The 24,632-nt window shown below is 38.9% G+C and overlaps 2 protein-coding genes across 3 annotated transcripts; one reads left to right on the top strand and one right to left on the bottom strand.

Moving 5' to 3' along the window:
- Window positions 1–527: 527 nt before the first annotated feature.
- Window positions 528–4,105, bottom strand: MOCS3 (molybdenum cofactor synthesis 3). The gene is made up of 2 exons (XM_052787382.1): window positions 3,959–4,105; window positions 528–3,922 (listed from the first exon to the last, which is right to left on the bottom strand). The coding sequence occupies exons 1-2, from the start codon at window positions 4,079–4,081 to the stop codon at window positions 2,630–2,632; spliced, it is 1,416 nt and encodes a 471-aa protein (XP_052643342.1). The 5' UTR covers window positions 4,082–4,105; the 3' UTR covers window positions 528–2,629.
- Window positions 4,106–4,188: 83 nt separating this feature from the next.
- DPM1 (dolichyl-phosphate mannosyltransferase subunit 1, catalytic) lies at window positions 4,189–16,594 on the top strand. 2 transcript variants are annotated; one of them, XM_052787395.1, is made up of 9 exons: window positions 4,189–4,328; window positions 4,859–4,958; window positions 7,016–7,049; window positions 9,271–9,347; window positions 9,469–9,494; window positions 10,477–10,572; window positions 11,975–12,043; window positions 12,339–12,453; window positions 15,607–16,594. In XM_052787395.1, the coding sequence occupies exons 1-9, from the start codon at window positions 4,222–4,224 to the stop codon at window positions 15,709–15,711; spliced, it is 729 nt and encodes a 242-aa protein (XP_052643355.1). In that variant the 5' UTR covers window positions 4,189–4,221; the 3' UTR covers window positions 15,712–16,594. The 2 variants fall into 2 exon arrangements, with proteins under 2 accessions (XP_052643355.1, XP_052643365.1); XM_052787405.1 differs by lacking the exon at window positions 15,607–16,594 and adding an exon at window positions 14,678–15,600.
- Window positions 16,595–24,632: the final 8,038 nt, after the last annotated feature.

The following is a 24,632-nucleotide window of genomic DNA, read 5'->3' on the forward strand; positions in this document are numbered from 1 at the left end:
ACAGAGAAACCATTGCATGTTTTATAGAGTTCAAGAAATAACACAAGTCAAAACAAAAAATAAGTTTCCAACAGTAAGAATGGTTTTGGCTTAGTTATGATCCTATAACCCTTGATTTTTCAGCCTATCTCCAAAGAGTCCAGCACTGCGTGAGGACTGTATTTACAGGAAGACTTGTATGTTACTTCAGCAAGCCAAGGGGGAAAAAAAAAAAGCCCCAGCATGTAAAGATGGACCCCATCTTTATCTAAGATGCATGCCAGATGTCTTCATATTTGCTGAGAATTTAATTGCTATCCTAAGTCAAGGAAGAGAACACTTTTTTTTTTCCAGAGAAACCTACATTTTCCATAATCCCTCAAGATCAGATCTGAGCCACTAGTCCCTTCTAGAATAACCATCTCTATATTATATGGCCCAATTAGTTTTGCATAAAACTCTCTTTAGGCAAAAATAACATATATTTTACATGCTGTACTCGTATAAGAACTTTGGTCCTTAGTCCCTGCATATTGACAAGAATCATCTTTCCAAAAAGCCATTTTAATAGAAGATCCTGAAAGTTTGTCTCTCAACAGCCTGACTTGATGCATTTACTTTTTTTGCCAGTTCTGATATCATTCTATGGTTTTAGTCCATTTTCATTCATCCTTATCACTATTTTTCCACAGAGTTCTCCAGAACCTTGAGGTGTTAATTGTTTTCTATACAGCGCAAAGACCCACAGTCCAGTTAAAGACCCACAGTCTGGTTTCCTGCTTGAAAATGTGCTTCAAGAAATGCAGTTACAAATTTGCTACAAAAAATCTTCCACCAAACACCACAGGCTTTAGTGTCACCTCCTTTTTCTTTCACAGAATTTGCGTACATCTGCTGCTACAATGTTGTAACAAAGCAAAAAACTTTACACATGATTTCCATCCACTGGAAGTAACACTCAGATTTAGACTCAAAAAGTCTTTCCCTTCTCCCCAAGTCCAAAGGTTGACCTTGCTTTGAATGATTGAAAAGGAATCACTTTTTCAGGTCAGGGGGATATGTGACATACCATCCATTGTTTAGCATTGGAAGGTTGGGTATTAGAGAATTATTGCTACCGTTACCTTTTATGTTTCAGTCTCTTCTTGACATCACAGTAAAGAAAGAAAAATGAAAACATAGGTCAGGCATTTCAAACAAGTCCCTCTGGTTTCTAATTCCCAAAAGCTGAAACCCACCAGAAGCCAGATGTTCTGACTGAACCAAGCCTCCACAACCTGTCTTAAAAGGTCTTGACTGATGACACTCTTACTACGCACCACAAGGCACTAATGCTTACTTTAAGCCATGCCCTTCAATGTTTTCTTTGTCCTCTAAAGTGCAAGAGATATGACTCTCTCTTTATAAATTCACGTAACTGTTTGCTTCACAAGAGACTAAGATTATTATTGCTAGAACCCATGGCATCTTGTAATAAAGTAGGTGGTGTGGATGTTCTCAAATTTATTTTACTAAAATATGCCTTTTCAACTACTAATTATAATGGTACTATTCTTTTTTGGGTGTTTTTTTTTTCCCCTTGTATAATGCAAAGATTAGTCATGACAGGCGGTTTTTTCCTCCTCAGGAAGTAAAGGAAATCCATACCTTAATTAATATAATAAGAAAATAATTACTATGCTTAAGTGATGAGGACTCAGGCAACTCTCTGTTGAGAAGCTATTTATTTCTCTTTCTTTTCATTCAGTTCACCTACGAGAACTTTTTAGATACGCGTAGCTCTTCATGCCAGTTAACAAAATAATGTAGTACAACTAGGGACACGCAACTACCACAACAAACAGGAAGAAAACTTATGAAATATGTCTTTGTACTTGCAGAAGGGAGGCCCCGTATCTAATTTTTTCTCTCTCACCTTCTCATGTCTCAAGCTCTGAACTCTTCTAAGCCCTCACAAAAGCATTTTCTGTATGTTTTACAAACTTTGTCCGCTCACTCTTACGTCTTATTAATGTTTAACCTCGGTTTCTCTGTACAAGTCAGGGAATACACTTTTTTGCCAGCCAACAACCAAGGATGGATGGCCCTGGCAGCTCTTAACAGTACACCCTTGCTGCAGGTGCTGTTATTTGCAGTGAGCACTTCTCATGCTTCGACAGAGAACTAAAAGGTGTTGACCAAAACAGTCCCGTCAGCATTGACAGGCTTAATAGTGCTACTGACCAGCTAGAGATTAACAGTTAGCTGGGTGTTTTTAACCACTGCATGCACTGTTTCAATTTGTTAGGCAGTTAGGAGAACAAGTAAAAACTTTCAACACTTGACTGCTGTGCTTTGTCATTCTCCAGGCTATAATTACTAACTAAGAGTCATGCTCAATTATCACATGCACAATTAAGTAGTTATTCCACATTTTCACTATTAAACAATAACCAAGTAACAAATTTCTTTCCATTTCCATGGACGGTTTCACATTTTTAAAAAAATAATCAGACATCTACAAAAATACATGACTTTTTGGAAAAAAATTACCATTCAAAAAAAGCAACATGGTATTTCTATGTCCTGTTTTATCCACATTACACAGAGAAGATTAAACCCTATGGAATTAACTATGAAAATTTGTACTTTTTTTTCACCATGTAAACTTCTAATACAGAGGAAATGTTGGGTCAATTTTACCGGCCCAAGCCATGAGCCCCCCTTTAATATCCTTAGCTAACACAGAGCCAAATTGTCTGACAGGTAGCTCCTGCAGAATTCTTACAGCCTTCTGGGAGTCATTTCCCAATTTGCAAACAACATATACAGGAAAAGATGTTTGGCCATTAGTTCTCTGCTTTTCTTCACAAATTCTTTTTTCTAAATATTCCAGATATTCTTCATCTTTCTCTTCTAATTTACTCAAAGGAATGTGGACAGCATGTACCAGGCGACAGATATCCACTTCTACCTGCGGACGAACGTCTAACAACACATGAGGAACTTGCTCATCCAACAGTTTTTTGTATTCCTCTACAGACACCCTGTCTTTACTGGACAGCAGATGTAAAGTCCTACACTTGTCTGTTGCAGAAGAACCGCAAAACGCCTCATAATCCTGAAGACAGGTGACAGACGGATTGTCACCACAAACAGCACAGTCCGGTTTCTTTGGTCTTAACTTGATGTTGCGAAATCTCCCCTCACGGGCGTCAAACATGAGCATGAACTGACTGAAGGAGGAACCCATTCCCGAAGCAATCTTCAGCACTTCCAAGGCCTGGATGCACCCCACGATGCCCGGCACAACACCCAGCACTCCCCCATCCGCACAGTTAGTCACCATCTCCGGTGGAGGGGGCTTGGGGAAGAGACACCTGTAGCAGGGCCCTCCCTGGTAGTTGTACACGACAAGCTGCCCCTCCAGCCGGAGGGCACTGCCAGACACCAGGGGCTTCCCCGCCAGGACGCAGGCGTCGTTCACCAAGTACCTGGTGGGGACGTTGTCGGAGCAGTCGGCGACGACGTCGTACTGCCGCACCAGCTCTAGGGCAGTGCGAGGGCTCAGGGCGCCGCAGTAGGGCACGTACTGCACCGTGGAGTTCAGCAGCCGCAGGGCCGCCGCGGCGGAGAGCGCCTTGGGGAGCCCTCGGCGGGCCTCCCCGTGCAGCACCTGCCGGTGCAGGTTGCTCGTCTCCACCACGTCGTGATCCACCAGACCCAGGCGGCCGACACCGGCGGCTGCCAGGTACTGGGCCAGCGGGCAGCCCAGGCCGCCGCAGCCCACCACGAGCACAGAGGAGCGGGCCAGGAGCAGCTGCCCCCGCACGCCCAGCTCCGGCAGCACCAGCTGCCGGCTGTACCGCAGGATGTCGGCGGCGCTCAGAGAGGCCCGGGCGGGCAGAGGGGGGAGCTCGCCGGGAAAGGCGGCGGCACACTCGGCCTCGGTGGCCTCGGTGGCCTCGGTGGCCTCGGTGGCCTCGGTGGCCTCGGCGACCCCGCCGTCGCCCGCAGCACCCCCCGCCAGGACGGCGGCCAGCCGCTCGCGTAAGCCGCGCAGCTCCTGCTCCCGCTGGCCGATCTCCGCGCTCAGCCGCGCCGCCTCCGCGCAGCCCTCCATGGCCGAGGGCAGACCGAGCGAGAAAGAACCCGTCGCTTCCGCTTCCGGCCGAGGGGGCTTCCGGCGCTTCCCTTCGCGCAGCGTGCGCTGATTGGCCGCGGCGCGTCCCCGCCGGTTCCGGCTGACGTCAGCGCGCCGACATGGCGGCTGGTGGCGCGGACAAGTTCTCGGTGCTGCTGCCCACCTACAACGAGCGGGAGAACCTGCCCCTCGTCGTCTGGCTTCTGGCGCGCACCTTCCAGGAGAGGTACCGGCCGCGGGGGTGCCGGGGCCGGTGCGGGGGTGAGGGCCCTGGGGTCCCTCAGCGGGCCGGGGCTGAGCTCCCTCCCTCCCTTCCTCCGCCCGGGCCGCCGCTCTGCGGGCGGGAGGGAGCCGGCCGGCGAAGAGTACGGCTCTTCCCCGAGGTTAATTAGGGAAACGAAATTGCTGCGGTCCGTTCTGCCCCGGCCCCTGGAGAGCGTGGGCAGGTGGAAGCGCAGAGGCGGTTTTAGCTTTCCAGCTTTCGCAGTCCTGAGGCCAGAACTGAACGCCGGGGTAACGCTGAGGGTTTGTGTTGCTGCAGCGTGCTGTGAAGCAATTGCGGCTTGAGACGTGAAACAGTGACGTTGAGTCACGTTTTGTCGCTATAAGTATAGTCTTACAGCTACAAGAATGAATGCAGTGTGTACGTCGAATTGTCAGAAAATAATTTTGTATTCTAGTTTTATGCTTTCAAAATTACATAGGTGGTGAAATTGGGTTTTCCATTTGCTCGTTTAAAAATAATTCTCGTTTCAGTGGAAACAATTTTGAAATTATCATCATAGATGATGGAAGCCCAGATGGGACGCAGGAAATTGCTGAACAGTTGGAAAAGATATATGGATCAGATAAAATAGTGAGTTGTATATTGTCTACCTTTTTTCATTTTTATTCTACTGGAAAGTACTTGAAGTCCTTGGGAAACAGGAACGGAGTCCCTGGATTCTGCACTTTCTTTACATCCTTAAACAAGTTATGTAAGTTTTGTGCACCACTTTAGAGACATCTAAAATTACGATAGTTGTGCAGCTGCTTAGCAGCATTATGAACTAACATGCAGAGTCATGAATTAATATTTGCAAAATGTTTTCAATACTTTGTGTAGTGCTGTGTGCTAATGAGTAATGAATAGCGGTTGTCAGCGTGCTTTGTGCATGCCTGAGGGAGAGATGAGGTTTGGATAAACTTTAATTTCACTTTAAGTGACTGCAGTAATAGGGAAATTGGAGAGATGAAAGCTAGTCTGGTCTTGTGAATTATTTTTAATCTGTGTAGTTGCATTCCTCAATAACAGGACTTTTTTTTTTCTTTTTAATATATTACTGTGTAACCATCAATTATATACAAGAAGATAACATCATTTATTTAGTCTTTATGAACCATTAAAGCCACTTTTTTTTGGAGGGGCAATAAAAGCTTTATCACAGAACAGTGTAAAACCCCAAACTGAATAGTTTGTCACAGTTTTGTGCTGTAAGCAGCGTCAGACTCTTTCTTAATCTATTACTGTGTAATTAGTAATAGAGAAGTTTAAGATAGTTAGCTGACCTTTCCTCACTGCTTAAGAGTTTAATTTTGAAGTTTAATCTGTGGACCAGCACCGGCAGCAGTGCTGAGCCAAGCACACTTGAGTGGAATTATACGGAGGCACCACCATCAGCTTACACTGATATTACTGCAGAAGTGTAAATCAGCTGTGATTTCTCATTAGGTCAATTTTCTTTGCTCCCTGTTTTTGGGGGGTTTTGTTTTGTTTTTGTTTTTTACCTGAAATTCTTTTCTTAGTTTCCTGAGTAAAATCATTGTTCTGATTTCTGCTCAGGAGTTGTTGTCCAAATAACTCCAAGGGGCTTCTCACTTACTACGTTATGCTTACTGAACATGGTATGTGGCTCACTTAATGAGAGGCCAACATGCTCAAGGAAGTAGATGAGGAATCAAAGTGGTTTGTTTTTTTTTTTTAATGTTTAAATGTAACTATTTATTAAAGGAAAAAAAAATTCTATGGGAAGAAGACCCAGAAACCAAAATAACAAATCAGCAGAAGCACTAATGATTACTAACTCTTTCATAGCCATGTCCTTCTCTGCATTACATTACTTATGGCCTCTCAGATAATGCATCAAAATTAGCCAAGATTTAAAAGTGAGATTTAAAATTTGTTTCTGAAGTATATTTAGATGATTGCTTAAATGTCTACCCTCCCCATCCCAAATGCTGACTTATATCAAAGGCACTTTAGGAAGAGTTGAAGGTTAAATTACTGTTGTGATGATCTAAAAGTTAGATTCCTCTTTTGTTAGTGGTGATGCCCGCTTCTCACCCTGCACTTCATATGGCCCTGTGGGAGCTGAGGATACTTGGCACACTTTTAAAGCTTGGTCACTCATATTCTGAAAGAATAATATTGTTATATGGTCATTATTCATGGGTTATATCTGTATGCACATGAAAATCTTGAAATTTATACTCAGTACTGAAAGTATGCTAAATAACTTCGGGAAACTTGCTAAAATATTTGCTGTTAGTGTTTGTCATTCCTTAAAAGTAATGGTGCTGGGGAGACTGTTCTTCAGATTTATAACTGTATTTCAGATAGTGGAATTTGAAGAAATCCTTTAGTTACTAAGATGGTGCTTTTAATTTTGTTTTTTACTGCAGAACTACTAAGTAAAGCTTAAAAAGGTTTTCTTTTTAAATATGACCTGATCAAATACCTGTTTAATATAATGATTTGTTTCTCCTGTATTTTGACAGTTAAATTTATTTTTATATACTATCTAGAATTCTAAGAATTAAAAGTACGTTTTAAAATATTTTTACACCTTGAAAATAGCAAATTTTAAGGTGTCGCTAAAACTAATTGAAAACTGTACTTCAAGTAATATATGTATGTTTTAATATATCCTGCAGCTTCTAAGACCCAGAGCAAGAAAGTTGGGCCTCGGTAAGTCCTTATGAACTCTGGTTAGTGCTAAAAAAAAAAAGATAAATCTGCTATATTCTTTTATTGATTCTAGTGTGTAAAGTTCCAGAAAAAATCACAGTAAAGCCCAAAAGCAGAAATATACGTTTTCAAGTTTTTTGTAAGCAAGCAAGCTTAAAAACCACACATACAAAAATCACAGAGTATTTGTAACAAGTTCCCTGCAACCTCAAACCTGAAAACTGTGGTCACTGCAATTCTGTACAACTGTGTTTTCCTGCTAACATCATGCTGCTTCTCTCCCTCCCATACTGCATTCACTGATTATTAGAATGAGGGGTCTAGATTGAGAAAAAAATATAATTTTTTACAAGAGTAGCTGCTATATTTGGTGGAACCTACTGATCCAGAGGGGACAGTGGTATTTTCTGTGCAATCTACCCATGTGCAGGATGCTTCAAAACTTGGACCATAGTTTGTGCAATCTCCAGAGTAGGCTGGAATGTTTTCTTACACATATTTGGACAGAGCTCTTCAGAGTTAACCCATTTCAGTGTGAATTATGACTATAATTAAATAAAAATCCACATATCTGACAGATGTCCAGCACTGAAACTACTAAAAGTATTGTCTTACCTATTAACTGACAAGTGAATTGAAGGTTTTGAAGTACATTGCAAAAGTTACTAGTGTCGCAGAAATCTCACTAATTTGGGAGCCAATCTTGTACCACTGAGACTGATCATTAAAATTTGCATGGAGCGATGCAGGACTGCAGTTTTATAGCTCTGATGCCATATTTCACAGAATATGTAAATCAAGTTTGTCACTATTTGCTTTAGAAAAAAGCGTATATCCTAGGAAGTCATAAATGACATTAAAACTTGTAGTATGGAAACTACCCAAAAATAAAGTGGAGATATTTCCATCTGTTAAGATTCATGTTGTATCCTTATCACTCCTCTTTTATAATAGGAATGGAGAAAATGATAAAACACAATACCTTGTTTGATTTATTGTTAATCAGTATCTGCCTTTCTTGCTAAATGTCTTGGTAATCCCCACTTCCATGTGCTGGTAAAACATTTGAGGTGTCTTGTATACGGAGTACTGCAGCTAATTTCTCCAGTCCACTGAATAAAAATAAAGTTCTAATTTTGATATTGAATTGTCTATTTAAATTCACCTTTCTATACTTTTTTCTACATCTCTCATTTATCTAAGAAACTCCAAAAAGCTTACATATCTGTACTTTAATGTTTTCAGCCTTTTCATCCTTTGTCATAATTTGACCAGTATTGTGGATTAAAACTGACTGAACTTAAACTTTTCATGTACCATGTCTACTAGTCATGCACAATACACAAATCTGTGACACTCCTACTGTGTAACTTTGCAAACAACGCGGAAAAGAAAGGAGAGACAGGCTGTTCATTAACCAGGAGTTTAGTTTTGTGGGAGGGTGCCTGCTAAGGACATCAGTTGAGAGTGGGGTTTTTTCAGTTTTATCTCTTCCTTATGAAGTAAAAAGAAAGACACCAGTAATTTGGATCAGTGAAGAGCATATGCTGGTTTTTAATCTCTTGTGCTGCTGTACTGCCCTTGGAAGCAGTGCTGTCTTTGAACGATAGGACTTGGACCAGAAATTTGCACTGTTGAGGAAAACTGTAATAGCAAGACTTGTTCCAGCTTTTATCAAGATAGCTACAGCAGTTCATACAGGATGAATAAAACGTAACAAAATCTAAAGTAAGAAAAAAAAGACTGTCTTCAGATTAGGTATCAGGATATAATTCATGGTGTCAAGAACAACCCAAAATCTATATACTACTAATAGTAAATCCTGAGTATAGAAAGCAAGTTTTTTTTAACTATCAGTGATTATTTTGTTGCCTGTGTCCTGTTTCCAGTTTTCTATGGCTTATAAGTGCCTATGGCGTTTCTGGAAATGTTATTTCAAATAGTGTCCCACTTAATAAATCATGTTTCTCTGTGCATTTCTAGTGCAGTAGGGTTTGTCAGGGTTTATAGTTATAAAATCTAGTGCTGAAATTGTAGGGAAAAAGAAAAATAGTTTTACCGTTTGACGACAAATACATCATTTTAAAATAAATTTTAGGAGTTTTTAGTTCATTCTTTCCTAGTATAACTTAGAGATTTTAGAAAATAAGTGAAGACTGTGGCTAGAAGATTGCATATGTTAAAATAGTGAGGGAAATTATTTCTGTACTGTTTTCATCAGGCACTGCTTATATTCATGGAATGAAGCATGCCACTGGGAATTTTATTGTTATTATGGATGCTGACCTCTCTCACCATGTAAGTCTGTATTTTAGGTACTGTGTTTTTAATATGTTGTATTAAATTATTTTTTACTTTTTTTTTTTTTTTTACCTCCCACCCCTTTCTCTTTTTCTGATCTGTTTTCCTTCCATTTCAGCCAAAATTTATTCCAGAGTTTATCAGGTAGGTGCTGACTGTAGTATGAGAGAATGACTTCTGAACACTTACTGTTGTGTAGTAATATTTGAAAGTTTTATATTCTTGTATAGCTGTCTAGCTGTAGTAAGAAAATTGGCAAGGCAAGAATTCCAATAAAAGTGATTGGACCTCATTAGATTTGTCCCAAAATCATCCAGAAAAATGTTTAGTTCCGAACTGGAGCAAAAATCCCCAAGTTTAAAGTAACAGAGAGCATGTGTGGCTAAGTACTTCCCTTCCTTGTAATGGTTGTTCAGCTTTGAAAAGCATATATATAAATGCTGTCTTCTAATTCTAATAATTTCATGGTGTGTGCATGTAGGGATATTGAATAGAGGACCATGTCCTCAATTATTGGTGAAATACTTCTCTCCCTTTTGCCTACCTGTTACCTCCCTGTAACATTTCAATTTGTGAGAGATGGTCAACAGGCATTACGTTGGAGGCTAAGGGTAGCACTCTGTATAATTCTCAACTTTCTTGCTTAGTAGTACTGGAGGCCTAAAATTTTAGATAAGGTTCTGCAGCAGTCAGGCATGGTATGCACTAAGAATAGTTCCAGACTTCCCGCCCACCGCCCTTTACTATGGGTTTGTGTAATTTAGATATTTAAATATGTATTTAAATTCCTTCTGTCTTTTATACTAGAGAGAGGCTTTAAAAAGGTGTAAGTTGGTCTTTATAAATTATTTATGAAGTAGTCTATGAATTTCTATGACATAGTTGGTAAAAGATAATCATAAGATTCCCTGAAATAGCTCTTTATAACAGAATAGTTAACAGGTTTTTGAATGCATAATGCTTATAACCACTGTAACTATTGCCTTCCTCTCTTCTCTACTTATTTGTTCAAAGGTTTGTGAAATACAGATTTTATACTAAAAGAATGATTGTTCTTATTTTGAAATTTGTACTACTTTCACACAAATATTCCTCCTGTTTTTCTGATAAAACCAATTGCTTACAGAAAGCAGAAAGAAGGCAATTTTGATATTGTATCTGGAACAAGATATAAAGGAAATGGAGGAGTATATGGCTGGGATTTGAAAAGAAAACTAATCAGGTTAGTATTTTTCTAGATATTTACACATAAATTTGTTATTTAGAAATAATAATTCCAAGTACTCAACTCAATCTGTGTGAGCTGAACTGAGTCTTTAGTCAATAGTACTGGGTACAGCAAAATTATATTACGTAATAGAAGCTGCATGATTTGCAAATTCTTTGGTTAAAACCCACCAAGAAAGAATGTAATAATATGACTAGGCTTGAGAAATGGGTTGGAACGGTGGACAGATATGCATGGCATCAGGTTGGGACAGTCTTTCAGCTTCATCATCCAAAGAAAGAGCTGAGACTATGACACTTTTGTCAAGTTTAAAAGTCCTTTCCCTAAACAGTAAATTACTAGCTAAATCCCCTGTTGACACTGACTTGTCATAAATTGAGAATTATCTGGCACAATCAATGTCAATAAATCATTACTTAGACCTTACTGGAAAACAGGTACAGTGAACACTAGGGAGAGTTTTCACCCAAAAGCAAAGAGGAAGCTCTGTCAAGGTCATATAAGCACATGGAGGCTGGCATTTCAGGTTTACAGGGACTTAAAAATCTCAGGGAGGTAATCGACAAGTTTCTGCATAGTCTTTCTCTCTCACACCTGATTTAAGAGAATAGGTGTAAGTTAAGGCTGATTTATACATTACTGTAAAGAATTAAAAGCAGAAGTTGTGTTAGCAGTCTGATCTGGAGATGGAATCACAGGGACTGTATTTGGATTTCTCCTGGTTTTTAATGGCTGGAATAAGTGCTCATCCTTTTGCGAATCTAAATAAAATATACACCCAAAAAAAGGAAGGAAGCTGAATGGACATTACAGAGGAATCCCTTTACATCATACTGGACAAGGTGAAGGACTTGCACATCTTACCAGTGTGTAATATAGCCCTCAGCAAGATAGTCCTTACTGGCTTTTTGGTCTCTCAATGTTTTTCATCAGTGGACCTTATCCTTATCATACTATGAAAGCAGTGTAAACCAAAACTGAACCTTGATTTTCTAAATCCCCATCTCACATTTGTCCAGGAAGCATTTTTATTCTCGACTTACAGTGAATGTTAGTCAGAAGAAAAATGTTGTTTTGATTGTTGTCAAATTTATTTCTTTTGTATTCTATTAGTGTGTAGTTGTACTGACAGTTCTACCGTAAAGAACCAGATTGTAAACCTAATTTCTAAAAATCATTGTTTTCCCCTTTACAGAGAAGTTCAATGATCCACTAATCATCTACATTTGAAAAACAAAACGTTGGGTTTTGATTTAAAGATTCTATGCTTTATTAGTCAAATCTAGTAGTGAAAACATACTAGAAATATCGTTTCATATTCATATTTTTAGAAATTCTGTTTGATCTTTCGGAACTGTGTACTGACCAATTTTGACATTCATGTTTTCTTTCACAGTCGTGGTGCCAATTTTCTAACTCAGGTTTTGCTGAGACCAGGTGCATCGGACTTAACAGGGAGTTTCAGGTATGGGCCTGGTTTGCAATTCATAAAGTTTATTTGAAATTAAGAAACTGCTGAACAAGGAACTGGAGTAAGAACAGACCTTCTTTACTGAGGACTATGAAATCTGTTTGGAAAGGGTGTAAGAAATAGTAGACTAGATTGCAATAACTGTTGCTCCTTTGACTTTTGTTAAAGATTTTTTTAAAGTAGTAATGATATGAGTGAGTGACTACACTTAAGATTTCTACACACTATCTTGATTTCTGAAGTTCAGAAATTGTGCTTCAGGTTTTGTTTTCTTTGTAATCATTTACAGGTTATACAGAAAAGAAGTCTTACAGAAACTAATGGAAAAATGTGTTTCTAAAGGATACGTCTTCCAGATGGAGATGATTGTTCGGGCTAGACAGTTAGGATATACTATTGGAGAGGTATAGTAAAAGCTTTGATAAGTATGTTGTGCTTTCATTGAAATGTAGATACAGATTACTGGGAGCATAGGAAATTTTGTGCACTTCCAAGAAGCAGCAAGATTTTCAAATTGATATCAAGAAATTACAAATGTAGAACTCTGTTTTTCCAACTTTTCAGCTGAATACCAGATCTGAAATTCCAGTTACTTTTTCCACTGGCTGATATGCTAACCAGATCCTTCCCTCTTCCTCTTGCCATTTCTTTAGCTGCATACAATTTTACAATGTTCTTCAAAGGAGGGAAAGAAGTCAAAACATACCATGAAGCTGCTCTGAGCCTTTTCTTTCCTCCTTCATATTGTACAGCCATGTCTAGTTAGGTCTTTTCAAATCATTTTGTTTTCTCCAGCAACCTGATTCTATTTCAGATTTATTCTGTTCTATGTCATTTATTGCCTTGTTATTTTCCAACTTTCCAGCTATCGCAACTTTCCACTTCTAAACTCTTTGAATGTGCTGTCTACAGTCATTGAAAAGGAACTCCAAACAATTGTTAGATCCTGTATTTCCAGCAGTCTGATTGCTGCCTTTTATATTTCACTGAATTGCTCTTGCTGGTGTCTTTAAAGATGATTCACTGGAATTCTGTCTGCAGCCATATCTCAGAACCAGTTCTTCATCATCATTTTCATGACTGTGAATTGTCGGAGAATTCTGTTGCTGGTACTTTCTCTCTAAACCTTATGTATTGCATTTCTCTATCAACATTGGGTAGAGTATTTCCACACAATAAAGCAAGCTCTTTTCTTCCACCTTTCTTGCTTATGGAGCAACATCACTATCCTGTCTGTAGCTGGGGTTTGACCTTAATTTCTTTGGTCTTCACATTCAGCTGCATTCACATACTGCTTTCTAATGTTGCTGAATTAAATCCTCACCTGTCTATACATTGAGATACTGAAACCTAGGGTGAGATGAGGTTTTATTTACTATACATTTTTAAAACAGTAAAATACACTTCTCTGGCTTTAAAGAAAATGCAGTCTTGGGTTGCTTATAACTCTTCAGGCTGCTGCTGCAAAGACCTTTTTTCTGCCTATGATCTGATCCCGCCACTCATTTATTTACATGCCTCTACTGGTTGTATAGTGTCAAATATAAGAAGTTTGTTTTCTGGTTCAAAGCCTGATGGACAGCCTTTGCTAGGCTTAATGTCTCCCAGTCAGCGTTGAGACATGGGCTCTGTTTTGTGATGGGTCAGTTACACCACCCTCCACAATTAATCTGTTACATTCTCAAGTAAGCATCTTCTTCCCTTCTCCTTTGGTTTCTCACATGTGGAAAGAGTTCTGTCTAACATCTGAGAAGTTGCTTCATTATTCTGCTTCAGCCTTGTCTTTAAGATTTCCTTTGTGATATCTGTAACAAACTTGACAGTGTTCAGATTGCTGACACATACCTATGAATAAGACTATTGGTTTTTTTGTTATTCTGTATATCATCTTTATATTATAGCTTCCTGGGGCAGGACAATTTTCTGTTACGTTTCAAGTACATTGATACAGTATTTCCTTATCAATACTTAGGATCTTTTTTATATTTTATAATTATCCAAATTGTAATACTGAAATTCCAGAAGAGGTGACACTTGCACATCTAATTCCTGGTTTGTGGGTGCTGCAACTCAACAGGCAGAATAGGAGTTTTTATGCAGTTGTAAAATGTAGATACAGTTGTGAGGGAAAAGTATTTCTTAAGCAAAGTTGAAAATGAAGATTGAGACCTGCCAGTGTAAAAGGAACAAATGGACAATGAGATGAACTGACACAAGCTATACCTGAATAGTCTTGTATGCACCTCTGTTTCATTTTGCTGTACTATTTTACCAGATGTGAAATGTACCACAATGCATGGAATACACCCTTTTGAAAATGCTTCATTTAAGACTAATGATAGAACTTCTTATGCAAGAAAGGCAAAGTCCAGAAACAACACAGGTAGTTAATTCCTATACGGAAGGGAAAGACTGGATACCTCTTATTAGATGACTTATTAACTGTTCTTTCATCACTGGTCAGGATATGTCACTTCTGACATCCTGCACTGACTACATATTCAGTGATTTCTATCCATGCTTTGTAGATCAGGTGTCTGTAGTTGCCAGGATGCTTGCTGGGATCATCAAAGGGACCCTACTGAGAAAGCCAGAGTCATTGTTGAGTCTATCTGCATGCCTTTTTAGGTATCTTCTTACCATCTTCTTGCCCTGGGTTCTCTTCTACTATGGACTGATCTGCTAGAACTGTGAGAAATCCTCAGTCCTGGCACAGTTGCAAGGGTGTGGTGATTCTCGTGTTCCACTTGCCAGATGATTTCTGGTTGAAACTGCCAGCAGAAGGCTAAGCCAATTTTTTAATGACTTTTGCAAATGCAATTCTTCTTCAGCCCCTGAAGTATTTCAATTTTGCATACAAACGTATATGGGAATTCTTGAATATTCTAATACAGTGTTGGCAGAATGTCGTGTCATGTCATTTGTACATGGTCAAATTACTGAAAAGCAATATGTTCCTAACACCTCATGAGTAGTGAGTTATCTGGACAGTACAATCACTTCAGTAAGGAAACCAAAGTTAGTGTTTTAAATGCCCTTTAATCCTGTCAATAATCTATAAAATAGTCAAAGACCAATAAAGATGGGTATTGCTTGTAAAATACACACTAACTGCCATATTCAGATGTCGTCTTCTAGCCAGTGGTGAATTTGAGCAGAGTGCTGTTTCATGGTGGTGGGAGATTTTTGCCTTCCTGAGGCATTGACTCAAAGGTACTGAATTTAGCTAACAAGGAGAGTGGTGAAGGTTCATTTTAAGCCCCCAGGCTGTTAGTACACTTAGGCTATTAAGTTTGTTCTGACTGGTGTACATTCCAGCCAATGAGTAATGTCTTTGGATCATCTTTAAAGGTGATAAACCAAATAATTTCATACTCCCCAGCTATGGGGCATCATTAAAGCTACTGGTAAGAAGAACTGACACAAAGGAAGCCAATCTGGTGCTTGCTTTCTTCCCATGTCTAAACATGCTGTAGTTCAAAGGCCATTTTATTGTTTACAGAATTTCTGATTATTTAGGTTTTGAACCTTAAAAATAGTTTTGCTTGTTTCAACAGGTTCCTATTTCATTTGTGGACCGTGTCTATGGAGAATCTAAACTGGGAGGCAATGAAATAGTCTCCTTCTTAAAGGGACTCTTGACCTTGTTTGCTACAACGTGATAGTTTATCCTAAATTAACTTTTTTAGAAAAACATTTTCTGACATCTGTGTGGTTTTTAATATATAATAGCAGAAGCTTGATAATTAGTGTGGTGACCAGAAGACCTGCTATAAACTAACAATTAAACAAACCACCAATAATAAACTAAAATATATTGTATCCCAAAATGCTCCTTTCAAAATAAGTGGAGTGTATGTTGAACTAAAAACTAATAAAGACTAATGCTCTATTCTATTTTTGTAAAAAAAAAAAAAAAAAAGAAGTCTTAATAAAGAACACAAAGCTAAATGATCTTTTGCATTTAGAAATGAATCATTATTCAGCAGAAGCTAAAGATGATTTTGAAATAAAGCAAGGACATAAAAAGAATTACAGAATTTCTTATCTTTGTTCTGTGGTTTGCAGAGATTATTTTAAATATATACCAGTTAGTTCCCTTGCTTTTCTCAATACATATATATATACATGTATCTTAAAGCAGATAAATAGAAGAGTTTCTACAGAACTGATAATAGCTTGTATAGTTTAAGAGGAAATACAGATGAGTACAGTGATTTGTTCTTTGTAAATTTTTTCCTAGACTGGAAAGAAGGAATGTTCTTTGGATAAGAAGGAGAATTGTATGTGTGGAATAATTTTGTATTCTGTGCGTTTGTCCAGAAGCAGATAATTCCCTTTTCCTGTTTTATTTAGAAACTAAACATTTTTAGAATCTATAAAACAGGAGTATGACACCTCAACCAACTTTAGGGTGACAGAAGACCCAATACACCTCACTGAAGACATTTGAGAAATTTTTCTTATGTCAAATAACAGTTTGCAATGTAAAATCTGTATTTGTTCCAGATCCTGATCAACAAAATACAAACAGAGGTAACACTATTTTTTGTTTCACTGTTTGATATAACCAGAACTTGGAAATTATGAAGCCCTTGCAATCAAATATGCACTTGGGGGGAGGGGGGAAGAAGTGGGAGGATGAAATTATTCTGATAATGGCTTTATATATATGAAAAATGCGTCTTCATTTGGGGGTGGGGTGGGGGGATAGTTCTTTGGAGACCTGTGTCAGAAGATTAATGGTAGGAGAGAAGCAGCAACAAATGTCTTAAAAATTACACTTATTTGGCTTGTGTTTGTCTGCATTCCTTTAGTACACTAGATACAGTTGTTAATATTAGAAGAAAACTTTAGAAAGTCTGTAGATAAATGATAAATTCATATTTCAGATATTTATCACAGCAACAAAAATTAATTAAATGGAACTTCAAAACAAAAGCTTACTTTCTAGTGGACTGCTTTAGAGATACTTTGTTCTTTAGTGAAGTTGTACACATTCTGATATTCTTCTCCTTTTCTGAGTATTCAGAGCAAATGTTTCATATTTAATTTGCTTTAAAATAATAAAAAAACCCTGTAGCTGTAGGTTTTGAATCTACCTGTAACCGGATTACAGTAACTTAACTGTACATTTTGTGACATTTGCTTGTACTTTTCCAGCAAATTATCTATAATTTTATTTGATGCAGGCTAATCAGATCTAATAATACATACAGAAATAAATCTCTGGGTCTAAAGGGCCACTGAAGTCTCTAGTGAATAGGTTTCATCTATTTATGTTTCATTTGGAGGTTTCATGGCTAAAATCAACATTTTAAGTTGAAAATAAGTACAAAGTTATTAATGACCAAATAGTGAGTTTTTAGATGTTTATTCAAATTTACATACTACTGAAAACCATTTGCTAGAATATGACCTGAGCCTCAGCAAGATCATATTTTACTCAGACTTTTATGTAATGATGTATAACTAAAATCCATTATATTAGTTATTCATGATCTAATCGCTGTGAATTAGGGTTTAGCTTTTAGAATGTGCATGCCTACTGTTTAATTATGAAAATTACCTGGTAAATTTCCTTCATTTATCTATTTATGTGATAGTGTTTGAAGGAAAGTGCTTTTACATATAAATTAGGATCATAATACATGGCATATTTTGTGTGCTTCCATATGTGAAAGTTTGAAACGTGACTGGGCTATATTCAGTTTTCAGATAAATAGGTAATACTTCTTACTATGCTTAAAGGTAATGGTATTTAAATTATCAAGAAAGAAGTGCTATAAAGACATGAAAACAAGTACTTCATGGCATGAGGACACAAGTAAGACACTTTACAAGACTTCTTGAAACAAGAAAAGGTCACGAGAGTGCAACTGATTTCAATAGCCTGCACCAAGCTACTTGCAGAAAGCACTACTGAATGGAACTAATACATGGAAAGAAGCAGAATTAAGAACAACAACTTGGGCTTTCCCTGAGTTAGTGTGATTATATAGATAGACAGAGACATATATACATAGACACATATATTTCACAAAATATACTGTGAAAACCATCTGGGGGTTTTTTCCTAGCAGAAAGACTGTATATTTCTTCAAAAAACAGGGGCCTGGGCTGCAGATAACACACTTTCAAAAGTTGTCTTACAGTAAGTTTTAAAAGCCTGAACTTCAGAAGAGGTAGCTGTTGTTTGTGCATTTTACCCTCCATGCACTTGTAGAGGGGAGAATCATAAAATAGTATGCTCTTAAGTTAGAAGAAAACCAGAATCTTTGCCCAGAACTGGCCTAAATAACCTCTCCCTTCATCCTTTCCCACATCTCAGCCTGCATTACTTTCCTTCCAATGAGTTTCTCCACTGGGGTGACTAAAAACATCTGGTTCTAAAGTATTCCCTGTCTTTGAGCACTTAGATCTGGCACTGTAGAACCTCACCAGGACTTGAACAGTGTTCTGTTCGTAGGAAAACATTGCAAAAACAAGCTCTAAGACTGCATTCTATTGCTGACCTTTTCTCTTGTATGCACTGCTGTGAGAGTTCATAAAAATAAATATTGTAGCACTGTGACCAGTTTTCAGAGCTCTAATAGAGGTCCTTCTTTAATAAAGCTCATATCTTTTTAGCAAATAATGGGATGAGATAGCCATTGCTTAGTGCTACTTGAACTGGTTGACTTTTTTTAACAGAAACTCTTGTGAGTTATTTGCATTTGTTCTCAGCTTTTTTTAATTGAGCCTCTTTGTATTTAAAGACCACCTATGTAAATTCTTAACATAGACCCAAAAAATTTAAAAGAATATGTATTGCAGAGGAAGAATGGCTTATAACATAAGAAGGATGTTATGCAGGAATGGCCATACTATCTCTTACAGTGCTCAGCAATGGATGCAGAATGAAAGCAAGTAAGAAATGTGGCTAGTATGATCTTTGCCCAAATACACCAACGATCAGCAATGCAGGGTCTTTTGGAGCCAGAGGTCAGGATGGTCTGGACCTTTTAATGGTTCCTTGTGTTTTTTAAGGATTTGATTGCTTTTTGAATCTATTTAAAGTTCTGGCTTCTACAGCATCCTATGGCAATGAGTTCAACAATTTTAATAGATGTATTTTGTGAAGTACTTCCTTTTGTTTCTTTCAAGCTTACTGCCTAATAAGTTCATCAGATGTAATCAATCAGTGGATTGAGACCAGCCCTGCAGATAAGGACTTGGGGGTATTGGTGGATGAAAAATTGAATGTGAGCAAGCAATGTGCGCTAGCAGCCCAGAAAGCCATCCTGGGCTGCATCAAAAGAAACGTAACCAGCAGGTTGAGGGAGGTGATTGTCCCCTGCTACTCGGCTCTCGTGAGACCCCACTTGGAGTACTGTGTTCAGCTCTGGGGCCCCCAACATAAGAAGGACATGGACCTGGTGGAACGAGTCCAGAGGAGGCACACCAAGATCATCGGGGGCTGGAGCACCTCCCCTATGAAGACAGGCTGAGAGAGTTGGGGTGGTTCAGCCTGGAGAAGAGAAGGCTCCGGGGAGACCTCATAGCAGCCTGCCGGTACCTAAAAGGGGCCTACAGGAAAGATGGGGAGGGAGTCTTTGTCAGGAAGTGAGTGTAGTGACAGGACGAGGGCTAACAGTTCTAAACTGAAAGAGTGTAGATTTAGATTAGATGTAAGGAAGAAGTTCTTAACGGTGAGGGTGGTGAGACACTGGAACAAGTTGCCCAGAGAAGCTGTGGATGCCCCATCCCTGGAAGTGTTCAAGGCCAGGTTGGATGGGGCTTTGAGCAACCTGGTCTAGTGGAAGGTGTCCCTGCCCATGGCAGGGGGGTTGGAACTAGATGATCTTTGAGGTCCCTTCCAACCCAAACCATTCTATGATTCTACTATGTTACATTCCCTTTTCTTGTTTCCCATTTTCTTTTTCCTGGTATTTGATAGACCCTGCTTATCCCCTCATCATACTCGAGAAGCCACACCACACCTTGCTATTCTCAAAATGTTAGTAGCAGACTACAGTAGAACAACAGTTCTACTATCATCTTTACAGATCAGGTGCCTAGAACTCCATACAATGTCTTAAATATTCATGTACTAGGGATTTATATAGTGGCATTTCAGTTTTCAGTTCCTTTCTTAATACCGTTGCAATACTCTACTTGCCTCGTTTTGGCCACCACAAAACACTGACTTGACATTTACAGAGAATTTTTCATTTTATGTCCCTGGTTTTACAGTTCCACATAAATCAGCTTTTCTTAATTACATCCATATTCATTTCCTATGAAGGCACAAATACGCTGCTAATGTGCTTTCTCTATTATACTTAGGAATCTGTGTCTGCAAGCACTCAATCATTTGGCAAGAACAGGAGCTTTAATTCCTTCCTGGCTTAAATCAGTATATATCATGGGTATATTTGGTTGGGCATGTTTAATGAAGAGGGGGAAGAAGGTAACTCGCATTTCACACCACTAATATTCCCTCTCCTCTGAACAGCAAACTGATTACCTCAATTGGCAGACAGGGAAGGCTCTGGGACGACCTCTTGTTTTGTTGTTGTGGGCTAGAGATTCAATGTGATATATGAAAAATCTTACACAGCAGGCTCAGTTGTTCAAACCCATTAGAACAGCCAAAGCATGTGCTAAACTTCAAGCATGCAGTCCGAACAGACTTGAAGTTAAAGAAGAAGGGGTTGTGGTGTTTTCCATGGCATATCATTAAGATTATCCTTGACCTAAGTTTGGTGCTTGCACTCTGGTTTAAGAGCACTTCTGAATGCGTATCCCCAGTCAGAGCTCTGCTGAGTGACTTAAGCAGCCCTGTATTAGCGTGAAGTTTTTATCGGACAATCTGAAGCCCCAGTGTGAGATGAAACACATAATTGGGGGCTACTAAAATTGATACTGCCTCTTGTCCAAGGACTTAGCACCTGATCAACTATACTACATGGCAGGTGAACTGCGAGCAGCTGTGGTCTCCTCATGCCCCTAACACCTTCAATAGCCCTGCCTCAGGGATATGCAATACAGGTTCATACCCTGAGGTGTGGATTTTGTCACTCCTAGTCATATGAAGATTTAGGTATCTAATTCACAAGGTCAAGCAGTTTAATCCCTCTGACCTAGATCATTATGATTCTGAAGCTGGGACAACCACTTCAGACAACCAAGGCCTGGTTAACGTATCCAACTGAATGCGAAACCAGTATCAAAATGAGATCCCTAACTTACCTGGTTTGGGTTTTGTGAGTGAGGATTTGTCTGATCTGAGGTTGGAGGGAGCTGGCTTCAGTTTTGGTTTTGTTGTTTTTTTTTAAATCTGAGGCTTTAAACTGAGCCTGCAATAAAGATGTACCTAGTTGCCAATATAAGCACTATAATAAAACATATTTTCCAGTGGACTGTGTAGAAAGCCAATGGCAAGGTTGCACAGCCTTCTGCATATCAACAGTAAAAAATAATGATGACTAATCAATAATATTTATTTAAGGCTCTATCAAGTTTCCAAGTATAAACACGGATTGAAATCTTGGCACAAATGAATTAAATGACAGATTGCCTACCGAGTTCAATGCATTGATGACTTCAGCAACAGCTTTTCAACCATTAGCATTCCAGAGTCATAGGCAAATTTTAATGTTGGGATCAGTATGAACAGCATATACACAGACAAGAGGATTGCTTATCAAACTTTATCGTTGTTTTACAACATATTATCTCCAAGGTGCCATGCTGTAGAAGACATGAATAAAGAAGTGAATCACAGAACTTCTGTAAAGCACAGAAACTTTTTGAGCATCATTTCCTCCTCTGTTCCTGCCACATTTTACCTTCTTTCTTCAGGCATGGTGGCCATTTATAACTTCTTATAGATGGTGATTGTTACTGTTCAGGGGGAAATATATTGGGACTGGAGAGAAGGAAACCGAATTGGAACTTTTAATCCAAAACTAGATCTGAAAACTCAGCCCTTGAGAGAGGGATTTCAACAAAGCAGCAGTGGACAAAGATCATAAAATGGAAGGTTATCCCTGCAAGGTTAGTTGCACTGACTGTTCAACAGAAATTGGTATCAATGGTGCATGATAATAAAAACCAAACCAAAACCAAAACCACCTTGTGTTTGGTTCACAAACTTCTTTCCTGTTTTGACTTTTTGCAAACATGTCACGCCCCTAGGAGGTGAACCCACACAAAACCACAGTCGAGAACTTGATGTTTCCTGGGAAGCTGAGGATTGTTATCTAGCTCTTAAAATGCTGTGCTCTCAGGAAGGGGAAGACCTGAGCACTAAATGATACTTCTACTTCTGTTCCAGAACAGGAAAGATCTTGACTGAGCTCCTACAGTCACTGCTTGAGAATGCTTTGGAGTCTTCTGTCCCACTACTTCTCTGCAACTACTGGGGGGATACCCAGGAAGAAAATAACCAGATTTACTTACTACATGGTGACTTCCATGTCACGACTGCAATGTGTTTGGAGAGCTCTCGTTTCTAGTCCAGTTTTCCATTCTGCTTGCTTTTGCAGAGAAGGCATATGGCAGTACTTTTGATGGGTGGATGCTGTCAAAATAATTATATTAATTATTGTACAATGCAGGGGAGGTAAAAAAGACAAGCTGCTTGAAAGAGACAAATTACTGAAATAGTGAAGTTGGGTGATTTTTTAATTTTAATCAACGTCTTTCATTAAGTAAATCCTATCTGAATGCAGTGTTTCTGAAAGCGTTGGCAACATGTAAAATGTCAATCCTATATCCACAGAAAGAATGCATTTTGTCATGGCAGTACTATGTCACCTCCAAAGGACGTGATATTTGACTGACCAGCTTCTGAGTGAAATTTAACTGTTGCTTACGACAGATAAATTTCTTATTGGTCTGACTAAGGGATCAACCTTTCCTTTCAAGTTATCCCAACCAACTAAGCAAACCTACTTAAGCATCTCTAATCACAGACCTGCTCAATATGAGTGTCGTCTTATAAAACAAGGAGAAAAGAAGGAGAGTACTCTGTGTCAAGGGATAGTTCTTCCCTGCTTTCATCTTGATACAGACTAAGTTTGGTTCCTTCCTGCTGACTTTTCCCGAAGTCATGATCATGGAAGAAGGTTAGAGAATACTGACAGATGATGAAGTGTCTCAACAGCATAGGAGCTGGATGGCTTAATGGGTCTTAAAAGATCAGTGTGAGACCAGTGATCTTAACGCTGCTGAGGATTAACTTAACTTGTATTTATTATATAATTGATTATGTTAGGTGCTTAAAGCCATTGACAGTTGTCTTAATTATTTTGTATTTGAATAAAAAACAAACATAGTACTGCTGCTAAACTAGTACAGTTATGAATCTGGGCACAATTTTGACCAGAACCAGTAGCACAACACATGTTCAATTATACCTATTCAACTTGGGAATCCTAATTGTCTCCCCTCTGGTGTTGGAAGTGTTTAGTCTTTTACAATGCTATGGTTTTACTGTTTTTTCTAGTGGCCATAGTCTATTGTGAGAAACAATACCCACTTCTGTAATATAAAAAGTATATTAAGACTATTATCATCAACTTTTGTTTCATTTTGTTCACCTCACTCTGTACACACAGGAGAAAAATGGGGTCAAAGCTCCTTTTCTCCTTCTTCCCCACTGCTTGGATTTTACCTTTAAAATCAACCTCTTCATACAAACTTTGTATTATTCTCATCTCTCTTTTCTAACTCGACAACTGTCGACAACTGTCACACTGTGCAAACCATCACGAAAACTCTCGCTGAACTAAATGAGAACAAGATCTTGTCCATCCTTTGAGGACTGCTTTCTACATACACCATCTCATCCTTCCCCCCAATTTTTTCAGCCCTGTCATTGCAGACTTTGCCCCAAAGCAGGCAATGGCTCACATTTGCTTGAACTTCTGCTGCTCCATTCTCTTTCCCTCCTGTTGTTCTCTCCCTTGCCTCAAAAAAAAGCTTTGCCTTCATCACCCATCTTGTGTGCTGAGTGGGTATTTCTGCCTTCTGATGCTCTTCTGTCTATCCATATCTAATTTAATTCCCTCTCACAGTTTCTGAACCCTTCGCAAATTGTTTTCCATACTCTTTTTGGCCCTAATTCTGGACTGGGTACCACCGTCATAGCCGGAAATGCTGTTTCCAGCTGGAAATTCCTTGATATTGTTGATACTGAGGAAGTGGTTAGAGGACTATCTTGAGCTGTTCTGGCTGCCAGCCTAGCCTGAAGGCTTCTTTTGATAAGTATCAAGAAACTACAGCAAGATAAAAAATTACTCCGATACTTAAACTACCACCCAGAATTCAAGACATGGAAGATGTCCAAAAGCCTATTCAGTTCTCCTGCCTGAATTCCAACTATTTCTGCTTGTGCTATTGTATCCTTTGCACATACCTTCATGTCGTGTTCATTCCCTTAAATACCTATCCAATATAATTTCTATTTCCAATTGCATTATCATGTTCCATTAAACTCAGTTCCTCTAACCTTCAGACACTTCTTACTATGTTTTCTCAAATTCAGCCCTTAGATTAGAAGGTCTGTGGGTCAGGGATTTGTTTTTCTGGTGCT

The sequence above is a fragment of the Harpia harpyja genome, chromosome 1 (assembly GCF_026419915.1).
Source record: "Harpia harpyja isolate bHarHar1 chromosome 1, bHarHar1 primary haplotype, whole genome shotgun sequence".
NCBI lineage: Eukaryota > Metazoa > Chordata > Aves > Accipitriformes > Accipitridae > Harpia > Harpia harpyja.